The 14,505-nt window shown below is 37.7% G+C and overlaps 1 protein-coding gene and 1 long non-coding RNA gene across 3 annotated transcripts; both read right to left on the minus strand.

Annotated features, from left to right (window-relative positions):
* Window positions 1-469: 469 nt before the first annotated feature.
* On the minus strand, window positions 470-6,712 carry LOC131334569 (uncharacterized protein At1g01500). 2 transcript variants are annotated; one of them, XM_058369665.1, is made up of 2 exons: window positions 5,653-6,712; window positions 470-1,327 (listed from the first exon to the last, which is right to left on the minus strand). In XM_058369665.1, exons 1-2 carry the CDS (start codon window positions 6,391-6,393, stop codon window positions 1,097-1,099), a joined length of 972 nt encoding a protein of 323 aa, XP_058225648.1. In that variant the 5' UTR covers window positions 6,394-6,712; the 3' UTR covers window positions 470-1,096. The 2 variants fall into 2 exon arrangements, with proteins under 2 accessions (XP_058225648.1, XP_058225658.1); XM_058369675.1 differs by lacking the exon at window positions 470-1,327 and adding an exon at window positions 3,762-3,975 and having other exon boundaries at window positions 5,653-6,691.
* A 5,199-nt stretch (window positions 6,713-11,911) lies between these two features.
* Window positions 11,912-13,558, minus strand: LOC131334598 (uncharacterized). The gene is made up of 3 exons (XR_009202219.1): window positions 13,310-13,558; window positions 12,559-12,585; window positions 11,912-12,121 (listed from the first exon to the last, which is right to left on the minus strand). It is a non-coding gene; the product is annotated as an uncharacterized LOC131334598 (long non-coding RNA).
* Between the last annotated feature and the right edge of the window lie 947 nt (window positions 13,559-14,505).

Here is a 14,505-nt window from a genome sequence, read left to right on the forward strand (position 1 = left end):
GAAAAAAACCTGCCTCCATTGTTGCACTCAGGAAGCACTTGAAAAGGACAAGTGCCCATAACAGTCATCCCAAAACTTCGAACTACATACACAAGAAAGCACCAAGAGATGTTTTCAATGTTCTTTTTTTTTTTTTGATAAGCATAAATTTCATATTAATCTCCGAATTCGAAAATTACAAAGATTAAAAGAACAAGGTCAAATGAAAATGAAAATGAAAATGAAAATTAATTAATTTTGAGATGTTTTCAGTGTAAGCACCAAGAGATGTTTTCAGTGCAAAAAACACTGCATGCATGTTTCCCTCCATACACAAATTCTTGTCTTGCTAAGAGGATTAATGCACTTTGTTGTACGGAGTAAAAACACGGTGATTTAAGGGGGGAGACATGCCAATTCTAGATGCAAGAACAGTTGGTAGTGACAATCGGCAATTGTTTCTTTGTGCCAACTGCCAAACCTAGGTGACTTGAGGAAGACACTTCTTTGTTCATTGCTAAAAGATAAGTACATACAATGTCAAAACAGTGATCACTTAAGCTGCTTTGCTCATTACAAAATGCCAAATTTATTACAAGTAGCAAATCAAATGAGAAAAGACGACCTTCAAAATTGATACAAGAAAAAGAACCAAGAAAAGTAACATACCTACAATAACACCCAGAAAAAAGTCAAAAATATAACTCCTGAGAATGCACATCCATGTAAATACATCACCTTTCACTTTCAAGTTATTGCTGGTCCAAGGACTAAAGTCGTGTTTGGATCTTGGATCAGCAGAAGGAAAAATTCCTCCATGAATCCAAGATCGAAACACAGCCTAAAGAACCTCTTCATCCACCTCAGAAGTTCAGTTGGAATGGAGAGTGCAGTAGCATGGTTAAGGGCTATATACCAAGAAAACCAAAGTTTTGTACAGCCTCCACCCCAGTTAAGGGACTCACCCTTAAAATGCTGAATTATGCCTTTCTTGCTTCTTCTGCCACCACCTTGGAACGATTCACCAACTCACGAAATAATCTTGAGAAGTTCCGCTTCTCATCTCTTTCTATCAATCAGAATTACGGACCCCATGTCATTCCAACATACCATGAAGTTAGAAAAATCTCCTCCTGAAGTTCCTGGTGGTTGCTTGATACGAGCGCATCATCAGTCCAACACCGATTCCAACGCCAAGGCACATTCCAAGGCCAATCCCAACACCAACCCTTACACCGGCATTAAACCATGAGAGTTGGCCATCTTCTCCGGCATACACATCTTCTGGATAGTAGCTGCTTCCAATTTTCCCATCCAGCTCATAGTCATCAACTTCTGCTTCAGTGATCTGCAGATGACCCAAAGCAATTGAAACAACAAAAAGAAATAAGCAAGCAACTCTAGATGAGTTCCACTACAAACTGCAAACACAGATCAGGACATTCAAAAGAGAACTCCTAGAATACAATAATATAGAGGAAGAAAACTAATATGGGACATAGAATATCTCATTAGTACGAGTAACCCATAATTTCATGTTCCTAAGTTAAATGACAGGTTCAGAGAGCTTAGGAAGGTTTATCTACCAGCGCAATAACTGGAAGAGGAAATGATAGGACATTAAATAATTACATGATGCCAATGCACCCTGAATCCTACAGAAGCGTAGATAAGACAAATACTCTATATAACCACAAAATGTAACTAAAAGAAATACTCTATGTTACATGGGTTGATTGAAATAGTATGAACTATGAAGTTCCTGTGTCACATGCTCAATACTTGGGTTAGGGCATTGATGTGCCCGATATTTTCTGTTGGACACTGACCTACGAAGGTATTTAGTTTTTAACTTCCTGGCATATTCTACATTATCTCAGTATATTTGACATGAGAATTAGTTGACTGATGTATCCACAGCGTAGCGGATAATCAACCAGATATATCATTCACCCTATGTAAGTGGGCCATCACAAATATATTTTCTTCTCTTCATATTCTTCCACCGATAAGCCCATTGTCATGGCAGTGAATGAAGTCAAGACTCCACATCATAAATTCATAACCAACAGGCACAATGAACACCAAACACACGATAGGGCTTTCTTTAAGCAGACTTCCTCTTTACATTAATCCATGCAACAAGAGTAGAGTGCTTTTAATTTCACAGGCGCTCAGAAACAACAAACAAAATTGATGGGCCACATTTAATTTATCAGCAAACAAAAACTTAGAAGGTGGCCAGGCTGCAATTTCAAGGTGTAAGTAAATTCAAGGGGATAATGAGCAAGATGCTCAGGGCTAAACAATAGAGCTAGTTTTTTGCTCATTGGTTTTTTTATCCTTCATTAATTGGACTTGCGGGCTAGGTTTAGGTTTTGTAGCCACATGCTCAGCGGTTCAGAACCCTTTTGAACTGGAAGTCACAAGCTGGCAATTTTGTCATGGGCTATCTTTAGGTTTATAAGAGTGCCTTTTAAACTGGGATTCGGATTCTCTTTAGCACCTGCTCAAGTCAGTACCACCATGTGTCCCACTTTTTAAATTGTCTGTTGATTTGCTCCACATAATAAGTCTTTATTTGAGCAAGCAATGATCAAAGAGAGAGAGAGAGAGAGAGAGTACATGTGGGTATATTTAGGAGAGATATAGGGAAGTAAACATCCCCATTCTCAATTTGAAAATTAGTCAATCAAATAATCCCTGCATCATTCCTTCCTAGAGAGAAGATGAACAGAAGCCACTTTCCACCACCGCCACGAAAACCCCCACTAGCTTTTGGGAGGCATATATCAGTGGTCTTGCTTCCATCGGCTATATTGTGTGACTTATTTGCCAAAGTCTTCACCGCCGCCGCCTTTGCCGCCGCCACTCCTCGAGTTCGTCCCACTCGGACAAAAGGGGTACTTGAGCCGGTTCAGGCTCCGCCATCAAAACAGCCCCCTCTACTTTGCCTGGTCGAAGAGCACAACAACAAGGCTCATGTGGTGATTGAGATGACTCAAATTCTTTCAAATCAAAATGGTAACTTCTTTCTCTGATTCCCTGTAATTCCTTTTTCAGAACTTCTAATTTCAATCCCTAGTTTGATTGCGAATTTCACTATGTTGAATTTACAGAGTATATGCCTCTCTTTTGTTTTTGATCGAAGAACTGAAAATTTTAGAGTTGCAGTTTTTTTCCCCGTAAAAAATGGGGAATTTTCGAATCATTTCACAATTGCCTTAACATATCTTATAGCTTGGAGGAGAGTAATACGAACATACAAATCTCATTAGATGAATCTCACCGATGTGAGAGAAATTTGCAGTCAAATTCTCGTTTACCACATTTGACCCTAATTGGAAAATTAATCTTTCATGAAACTTTCCAGATCTTATTACTCTTCTTCAAGCTATAAGATAAGTAAATCTAAGGCAATTCTGAAATGTTTAGAAAATCCACCATTTTTTACGGAAAAAAACACTGCAGCTCTGAAATTTTCAGTTCTTCGTTCAAAAAAAAACAGAGGCATATACTCTCACTAAATTAAATTTTATGCACAAAAGTTAATTCAACCAAAAAGATAGTGAAATTCGCAATTAAACTAGGGATTGAAATTAGGAGTCCTCAAAAAGTAATTACAGGAAATTAGAGAGGGAGAGAGAAAAAAGTTACCATTTTAATTTGAAAGAATTTGAGTCATTTCAATCACCACATGTACCTTGTCGTTGAAATTGTTGAGCGCCTTGACCAGGCAGAGTAGAGGGGCTGTTTTGATGGCAGAGCCTGAACCGGCCCAAGTACCTCTTCGTCCGAGTGGGACGAACTCGAGGAGTGGCGGCGGTAGCGAAGACTTGCGGTAAATAAGCCACAAGATATAACCGATGGAAGCAAGCCCACTGATAAAGGGCATGTAAAACCAAATTTGATCATGAACCCTTAAGTTCTTCAAGAAATACTAGAAAATCAAATTCAGCTACCAGCTTTTACACCACCTTCAGAAGTAGCAGTTTTCTGTTGAAGGAACCCTTTAGTTCAAGACAAGAAAAAAAAAAAGTCTCTACAATTATTATAAATGTCAAAACCCAAAACTCGTCAATCACATTCAAATTGCACTCGTCGTTGTTTTCGGAGTAGAGGAAAGGTGATAGAACTGTTGTGACTGGTGACTTATCACCAAAAAGTGAAAGCATGCAAAACACGGGTAGTTGCAGTCTGAGATCAAGTTGCATAAAAGCTTAATAAGTTCCTTTCAAACACAGCCAACGGCCCAACCTCTATAAAGATGAAGGAAAATATAGGAGCATACCCACCTTGCCTTGCCTAACCAAAAGTTTAACACTACATAACAAGAAATAGTTTTGGTGGAGAAATGACAATTTAGTACTACGTAATTTAAGACTGGAATAATACCACTACCAACAGAGAAATCATAAAAGAAACCAAATTCAGGACAACTAAGTCTTTCCTTAAAGCCAAGAAAAGGGAGTTTGGATATCAGATTCGAAGGAAAAAGACAGATTCCAAGGAAAAGACGATGGGGATCAACTGTTCTTCAAGCAACTATACAATTCTTTCAAAACTCCCCACCCCGTATACTTTACCAGATAATTAAGTGTGTGCATTCTACCCTATGCCTATCTACATTGGGGTTCTTCAAGTTACTAATTCTCAATGAGCTAACACACCCTGCTTCCATTAATCAACTGCTTTTGAAGTCTATCACCGACCATAATTAGCTTTTCGTTTCCTGGTCGAAGTCCTGCAGTCTCCTATTTCACATAACAATTTCTTTAGGAATTCATGGAGAACAGTACACAAGACACAGGATGATCAAATCATAATACGGTCATCCCAAATAACCTTCTGCGAATAGAATAACTACAAGAACAACCAAAAGGAGAAAATCCTACTTCACTAAGATGCAATTCTGTGAAACTGCCCCGCTACTTGTAACCATCCTACAAAGGAACTGTCTCACACAGAAAGCCGTCAAGTACTGCATCAGCTACTACTATTACGCACGATATTCTCTTGACGAACATACTCCGTTATTATTTCAAATGCCAAGTGTAGTTTTCCATGAAAAAAGAAATCTTTAATCACCACAAAATTTTCTAATTTCCATACTACGAATTCGACTCAGAAATGTATTTCCAAACAATTCTCTTCACTCATAGCCATTTAATTTTGAGTTCGTGGTAGAGCTCCCAAACTCAATATTAAACCCCCATGTAAACTACAAAGCATGAATTTGAGCTATTCTCATTGATTAATAACATCAAATCAGTTCCTTTAAAGTTCATAGTCATCCAAATGAACCCTTAGGCTCCGTTCAATTGCTGGGACTCGGGAATGTTGTATAGGAAATTGAATCCCAAGAACAGTGAAGTGAGGTGAAGTAAACTAAAATGAAATTTATTTTCCTGTGGGCTTTCCTGACAAGAAATCTTGCAGAAAAACTAAAATGCCTAGCTTCCGGCAAAACCAGAAAGTGTTTCCTAGCCAAAAGTTGAAAGTGTGGGTCCGACAACTTTCTCGGTAAGGTTGATTATCTCATCCTTTCGCATCTTTTCAATTATCTCATCCTTTCCTATCATTTCCGTGCAATTTGATCGGGGCCTTAGCACACCATACACTAACCATAGCATATGAAATTGGCAAAAAATTCATTGACACTCAAAACAATACCTGCACTTTCCGCTGCCGCATCAACCCATCACTACTCCCCTTCTGCTCCTTCTCCACCTCATCATCCTCCGGAATCGCATCAAGCGTCGTCCCGTTCCTCCCGGGCTTCCTCCTCGGACTAACCTGAATCGTCTTCGTCAAGATAACCGGCATGCCCGAACAACACCCCGCAACGTAAACCTCAAACGAGGGGCCCGACGATCCCCCGAACGACGACAACCTCGGCCGGAAGAAAGCCGATCCGCCGCCCGCAACCGCGGCGGCCATGTAACAGTCCATGCTCCACCCGCTCCTGGAATCGTTCGCCACGCACCCGTTGCTCCAGGCGGCCTCCATTCTCTCTATCGACCCGCACAGCACCATGTCCTCCTCCTCGTACACCTCGAACTCCACCGCCCCCGTGACCTTGACGCTGTCGGTGCTCACGTAGGTGACTTCCGAAGACAGGCTGTCAATCCGATCGCGGCGGAGGGTAAGCGACGCCGTTTCCGAGGCCGGCACGCGGGTGCCGTTGATTTCCAGCGACACGCCGATCTCGCGGCGGAGGTGGCGAAGGGTGAGGTGGTTTGGGACCGATTCGACCGCGGCGCAGGGCGCTATTCGGACGTAGAACAGCCGGATCTCGAACCAACCCGACGGGTGCAGCGGATTGGGCCCGTTGACGAGCCGGTATATTTTGAGGTTCGGCTTCTTAATATTATACATCGTTATCGATGAATCCTCTGTGTCTTGGTTATCCATCGAAATCACGAAGCTGGGTCCCCCTGATTGGAATTAGAGCCAGAAGGATCTGGAAAGTTCGATCTTCGGATGGGAATAAGCCGAAGAAGCCATGGGATTGAAGGATTCAACGAAACTTAGGGTTTAGAGGGAGGAAGGGAGGAAGCTAGGGTTTTGTTTGGAGATTGGGAGACGGTGGAAACCGAGTAAATGGAAACGTGGGGTTGACGACGGAGTCAAATTTAGGGAAGGGTGGCGAGAAGTATGGGATGCAGGAGAGGAGAGGAGAGGTAATTCAGCGCATACGAGGAACTGTCACGTGTTTGTTACTCCAGACCGCCCTCCCTGGCACCGCACCGCACGTGTTAATGCAAAATTTAACAGCCGGACTACAGTCGCCACATGCAATTCGCGCTAACCGTCCACTGCACGCTTTTTGGAATCTATTTCGGATTCCAAAAAAATACAGAAAAACATTCATAAATTTTAAAATAATATTTTATGGGACCCTGTACAAAATCAGTTGTAACGGATATCGGTAGATATGTTTTTTGAATTTATAGGACCAAACTACAAAACTAAACAGTTTCGTTCCTACGAATTCCGAAAAATATACCTACCAATTTTCGTTGGAACTGATTTTTTACAGGGTCCAGTAAAATATTATTTTACAATTTATAAATATTTTTATGTATTTTTTTGGGCCCGGAATGGACCCTAAAAGGTGTGCGGTGGACCGGTCACCGCATTCCATGCGGTGACCCTAGACCTTCTGAAAATCTAAACGAGCCAGACAGCTGAATGTAACTAAAAGTTTACCGTATTTTTCTTCCTCTATTTTACTTTTAATTTTGGAGTATCAAATTTTTCCAAACTCTAAAAAGAACAATGAGTCTTTCTAAAATTCTTTAAAAAATAAAAAAAGTGAGGATAAATTACAAAAATTTTCCTAAATGTATCACATCTATTCTCCATGTTGAAGATATAAAGGTGGATTAAAGATGCTCTTAGTAGTACTAATTTTTTTGTATGAGAAGGTGCAGGCATACGTGTTTGGAAGCATGGGAATTAGAGTACATGTTTTCATATGTTACTTATCCATAGACATTGGGGTTGGAAAATACTACTATAATGGGAGCTAAGACTTAATAAGACCCCGTTTCAGAAATTTTCTTAAAAAATAAGCAGTTTATTTTACATTTTCAAATTCAAAAATAAAGTAAATGAAAAATTTTTTTTTAATTTTTTTTTGCATCATATAAAAAATCTCATTGAGATCTTTCAAACAAAATCCATATTGCATATTTTTAGATTTCAATTAACCCATAATTTTTGAGCTTGAAATTGTCTTATTAAAAAATAAGGACTTATTTTCGATTCCGGAATGGAGCCTAAGTTGTTAAGTTTAGTTATTTCAATGTAAATTCTTTAATTATTTCACCGTGGATGTTCTAAGATCCCGTGCCACCGGTCCATGTTTTAAAGGGCTGAAGGCACTAAGGGTCCGTTCCAGAACGTTTTTTTTGACAAAAATGAGAAGATTGTATTGATAAACGTCCAGTGGCACTTACAAAACGGAGATCATTACAAAGAATTTGGACAAAGCCAAATTAATCGTCTAACAAATAGAAAACAAGTAAATCACAAGGCAATCGATATCTTTTCATCCTAACCCAGACATGGCCTGACGCAATAGCGACACTTTTAAATTGCCTAACAACTAATTAGGAGTCTCAAACGAGAAAAAGTGTAAAGTTAAGGACAAAAGACATCAAATACCCAAACGATCAGATGCACTCCAGCCAAGTATGGACGCACCAATGAACTCCCAAGAACTACAGATCTACCGAGCCGCCACGGGTTGCCTCGCCAAAGACATCATGTAGGGATAAAATGCTGAAATATAGATATCGTTGTGAAACAACCTCGATTGAAAGAACTTGATCTATAGACAAAATTCGTCCAAAGACGAAACTAATAACTCTCGTTGAACGAGAGATAAAACTCTCACAGATCAGACAACAAGTCGTAGATCTGGAGAGACAGAATGAAAAAAAACAAAAACAAAAACAAAGAAATGGAGTCGATAGTACCATGGCCTCCCCCTCCCGTCGCCGCACACGGGTATGGAACTCACGGGGGGGAGGGGAAGGGAGAAGATCGAGAAGATGTGGTGGCTAGGGTTGAGAGAGAGGAAGAGAGAGATAGGGTTGAGAGCCTTGTGTCGTCCGTTCTAGAACATTAAAAAAACCCTTATTTTTTAAGAAGGCAATTTCAAACTCAAAAATTATGGACTTATTGAAATCTAAAAATATGTAATATGAATTTTGTTTGGAAGATCTCATCGAGATCTTTTATACGATGCAAAAAAAATTTAAAAAATATTTTTCATTTACATTATTTTTGAGTTTAAAAATATGAAATAAGCTGCTTATTTTTTAAAATTTTTTTTGGAACGGGACCTAAATACTTCCTTGTGAGTCATGAGAGAGTGAGACGCACACATTTAGATGAAAGCAGGGAGTATTTTTGAAGAGAATAATGAGAAGGTTAAAAGTACGGAAAATGACAGCCAATAACGTGTTTTGATAATTCATACTTCTGTTAAGGATATTTTCAGCATTAACAAATGTTCTCAATATATTCTTAGCGAATATTAATTATCAAAACACGTTTTGAACCGTCATTTTCTCTTAAAAGTAAGGGCGTTGGAGTACAGTAGTATACACACATGGCGGGCTGCATGGCGGGGCAGGAGATAATCCAGTCCACACAAATTCCCGGCACGTAGTGGAAATAGTTTTGGCCCATATCATATCAGCAGGCCGTCGTCATGGGATTCGAATTCCCCTTCAACCCCTTCTGCTCCAGGATCGGACAAGTCAGGAGTGCCGCCACCATCACGTGTCCCACTTTTTAATGGTTCCATAATACGAATATTCAATTTAATACTCTCTCCTCATTTCAAAAAAATTTAATACTCTCTCCGTCTCAATTTTTTATTCTCTTGTTTGGAGAGAATTTGTGTTACTTCTCAATTGACTTGTAATCTATAAGGGTTTTAAATATTTTAAAAAACTTTGTTTAATAGTATTAATCGAGATCTATCAATCAAAATTCATATTATATGTATAAAGTATTACTAATTGCCAAATATAACCAATGTACTATCGGTTAGGATGGAACGAGGGACTACAAAATGAGGATGAAGGGAGTAATTGTTAGTTGAATTCTGACCACTTAAATGTAAAATATCTGTAAATAGTGAAGGAAATTACTTTTTTTCTTTTATTTTATGTGTAGTTTCTATTGTCATTTACGGACTCCAGGAAAAATTAAATTTCGTTAATTGATCATTGAAATTCGACCATGTAACTAAAATAATAGGAGTAAAGATTGAAATTTGTGGATTTCGGAAAAGTTACATTTGGATAAGTTAAATTCCGACCACTTTAATATAAAATAATAGTAAAACTTGTCATATATATATATGTGGACCTCAAAAATGTTAATTTGTTCGATTGTTATTTGAATTCAGACCACGTAAATATAAAATAATAAAAAAAATTTAGTAGCATTAATAAGTGGATTTCGTTGGACCCACAATAATAAAAATATAATATGTTATGCATCGGTATTTGCGGACTTCAAAAATTGTTACTCCCTGTCCCAAATTGCTTGCCAGTTACGAAAAATCGTGTAATTTTATTAACGGACTCTAGGAAAATTTAAATTTCGTTAATTGTTAGTTGAATTTCGACCATGTAACTAAAATAATAGTAAGGATTGCAATTTGTAGATTTCAAAAAAGTTACATTTGCATAATTGTCAGTTAAATTCTAACCACTTCAATGTAAAATAATAGTAAAACTCACCATTTGTGGACCTCAAAAATGTTAATTTATTCAATTGTTATTTGTATTTTGACCATGTAAATATAAAATAATAATTAAAATATTTATTAGCATTAATAAGTGGATTTCGTGGGACCCACAATAATAAAAATGTACTCCCTCCATCCCTAATATGTTATGCATCGGTATTTGTGGACTTCGAAAATGGTTACTCCCTCCATCCCTAATAGTCCGCCCCTTACAAAAAGTCATGCAATTTTTTGTTTAAAAAATAAAGTATTTTCAAGCATCATTCTTTGCACCAAAAGCTCTTTCCTATGGTGCAAAGAAATTAACTAAAAAATAATGCATGGAAGTATTTTATTTTTTGATCTTAAAATTACACGTCTTTTTGTGGGGGTCCAGCAATTTGGGACAGATGAGTAATTAAAAAAACTTAATGTTGGTTGCGGGCCAACATCCTGTCCACGCGAGTCGAACCATAGGGCTTAGGGCCTGCTACGTTTTAGTATAAGAAAATATAGTTGTGCATTTACCACTACTTACGAATTTTGATAAGATGGTAAGCGTTTGATCATAACACTTAATAGTACTACTAATGAAGTGGTGTCTTTTAGGTTCGCCTCGAGTGACGCCCCACCACAGTTCGTTTCGTAAGTGTACGCAGCTTGGTAAAGATTAGTAAAGTTATTTATTGGCTCAAAATTTTGTTATATCCAACGAGTAAAAATAAAATAAAAACCATAATCTTTACTTATGGCCAAAGCTAAAGGTGGGTTTGCGAAAGTCGTCACTAATATAGTCCTTTTCCATGCCACCATCATCTTTGGAATAATTGGGTGTTCTGTGTTTTAACCAAATTTATTTATTTTTCGTATGGAGAATTGTATCGTAATTATTCATGCGGACAACACAAACCTCATGTGAAAGATTTCTTATCAAGGTGATTTTATATCTTCTTGTTTGGCTTTTTTGGGGCTCAGAATATATGCTAGTTTTATTTTTTTGATTCGGAATATATACTAGTTCGCCCTTAAGCATTATAGCTTGAAGCCTTGGAGTTTTGTTTTTTTTTTGTTTTTTTGGGTCAAAATGTTAGGAGATTTCATTGATATGAGATACACATACAACCAATGAGGGTTAACTATCCCAAACAAAGACAATAATGATCAGGAGGCCTAAATTCGCAAGCTTATAACTCTAGAACCTCACAAACCAACACGACGATCCCTTGATCATTAGCTAGCTTCTGACAATCGGATTCCAAAACCAATGAATGAAACCCCAACAAAACCACCAAACTAGGGGAAACTCAGCCCGAGAGAAAGACTAAGGGCAAACAAGCGAAGAGAAAAATAGAAAAACACAAGAAAACAAATCGAAAAGCACTAGAAATAAAACCTCACAAGCAACATGTACCCACCTAACCAATCAAGCACTCCTACTCAAGCGAACCAAGCAAGCACAAGAACAGACTCTGACAACCACATCTGCAAGCTAATCCACAAATTCGAGACGCACCTCAGTGACGGAACACCGACGACTACGTGATGGATTGTCACGACCCTGACCCGCCCCTTGAGGTCTTAATCATGACAAATGCCAGTGATTTCTCACTAAGGCCAAATCACAAATCAAATATCATCTAAGCAAACGATCATCAAAAGGGGCTAAACATAACAACGGAAGCAAAAGTTAACTTTTATTGATAACAAACCAAAATCTTACATAGGTTTACAAACCAAAAGGATAAACCTCTCAAAGCTGTGCTTACCTACAAATTTACAAACTAAACAAATCATACACAAAGCTAAGTGACCATGAAGCATAACTTCCTTTTCCAAATATACAACACATCTCAAAAGTAAACACTCTACCACACTACGCGTCGCTTCCTAAAAGGTGGAAAAGAAAATACATAAGCCAAAGCTCGTGTGAATGATTAATACTTGACTCACATGCCTTCCATGGACAATGCAAAATAATTTGATAATATTTCAAAACAAAGAACTCAAAACCATAAGTCAAATATAATGCACATTCCGCTATTCAAAATTCAAAAGCTACCGGGCATCCCCAGTAGTGGATAAGCCAGACGTCTACGCATTATCCCAAAACACACACCAACCTCAAACACCCTTGCTAGCCATTAAGCCGTCCCCTAGCAAGACCGGACGTTGGGAATGTCATTAAATAGATTCGCAAATATTTCACAAATAGGTCCACCTTCCATTGCTATTCCATGGAGTACACAATTCATAAAATTTGTTCAAATAAGTTCGTTAAAGAAAACAAGTTCAAAATCATGTAATTCAGGTATTAAATCACTCACCTCGATCCACGTGACGACTCGAACTTCCTAGAACATTCAATCAAATGAAAACATGTTTAGACAATACTCAATGATTCTATTTATGCTCAATACAATGCCCTAAAAGTGTTTAAGTTCAATTCAATCCAAATAAATCATACTCCCTTTCATCTTAAACCCAAAAATATTGAAACCAACGCCAAAAGTTGCACAACTACAAGCCCTACGCTCAGTAAAAATCCCAGGTTCAAAAACGAGAGGAGATTAACCCAACAATCAAAGGAAAAACAGTTTCGCAACCATTTTCGCACCTATCAACCAACCCAGCTTTAGAAATTCACCAAAAATTGTATACTTAACCAAATTAATTGATTCCAACGCCAATCTCTTCTTAACTTAAATATGCACCTCCTGTAAAAGACCCAAAGCCACCCAAAATGTTCATCATGCCCAGAAAGTTAAAAGAAGACAGCCACGCACAGATTCGCGCATCCAGCAAACAGCCAGTATTCAAAAATCCATAACTAATTGTGTGATTATCGGTTTTGCATGATCTTGGTAGCGAAATCTTCATATTGAAACGTACTTTAACTGTTATGAAGGCACCAAAAATTAATTCCTAGCAGAAAGGCTCCAAAAAGACAGATTACCAGAACCCACGAAATTTTCAGCATACAATAGGTTTATTCAAGACTCAAATAGATGATCAAACTTGATTCCTTGCACATCAAACCAACACTTAACACATATAAAGAAGGCAGGAGATCCCTACCTCGAAGGTTAGAAGCAAGTCCGAACATGGAGGAAACTTCTAAGCACTCCGATCTTGAATTTTCTTGGATGGATAGAAAGCTCTCGTCGCAAAGAACAACTTTAGTACTTGGGATTTTTCCAAAATCTCATTCATAGTAGATGAAATCGAAGAGAGAAGGTGAGAGGGGTGAGAGCCGAGAGAGACACCGGAGAAGAAGAAAAGAAAGGAAAGGAAAAGAGAAAAAAATCTCCTGCTCCCTTCTTTTTTTTTTTTGACTTATATAGCACAAATAACACTTTCACCCTTTCACTCCTATTGAATCACGTCAACTCCCACGAATTACAAGTCATCTCACATTGACCCAACTCATATCTTCTGCATTATCCATTTTTCCATAATCCAAATACATATTAAACATTTAAAATTTGAGAAAATAATTATGGGTCTCTACATGGATGGAGGAGGAGGTGTTGCCACTACAAGAAAAAGTACGTTTAGTGACGAAAAAGTGGCGACAAAATTTAATTTCGTAGCTAAATGAGTATATTTGGCGACAAAAAAATAAATTCGTCATTGTTTTAACAACTTCCGCGATGAAATTATTTCGTCACCAATAATAACTATTTAGTGACGAAAAAGACATTTTTGTCACCAAAGGCACGTATTTGGTGACAAAATAAAATTTTCGTCTCCAAAAGAGTAAAAAAGGAGATGAAATTATTTTTTTTCGCCAAAAATAACTATTCGGTGACAAAAAAAAATATTTTGTCGCCAAATGAACCAATTTGGCGACGAAAAATATTTTCGTCTTTTTTTTACGTTTTCAGTAACGAAAAATTTATCCTTTGATGACGAAATTTATGAATTACGCTTTGTCACCAAATATATTTCTGGCATAACTCTTTGCTCAAAACTCCGATTGAGATAATTTAAATTGGATTTGAACAATAACATAAAGAGCTACTACTTTAATGTTTATCAAAATTGTTAATTTTAATGTTTAATGGTTCAAAATGCCGTTCGAAATATATTTTAATGTTAAATATATGTGTTATATATTAGATATTTCAAACATATGCTGAAAAGTTTGTGTGGTGTAGTTGGTTAAAACTTGCGTGCAAAACCTAGGAGACTCGGGTTCGAAACCCAGTTGGAGCAAGAAAATGTGATTTTTTTCACATATAAGTATGTCTTTTGTGACAAAAAAATTCGTC

This window comes from Rhododendron vialii, chromosome 1a, assembly GCF_030253575.1.
Source record: "Rhododendron vialii isolate Sample 1 chromosome 1a, ASM3025357v1".
NCBI classification, from domain to species: domain Eukaryota; kingdom Viridiplantae; phylum Streptophyta; class Magnoliopsida; order Ericales; family Ericaceae; genus Rhododendron; species Rhododendron vialii.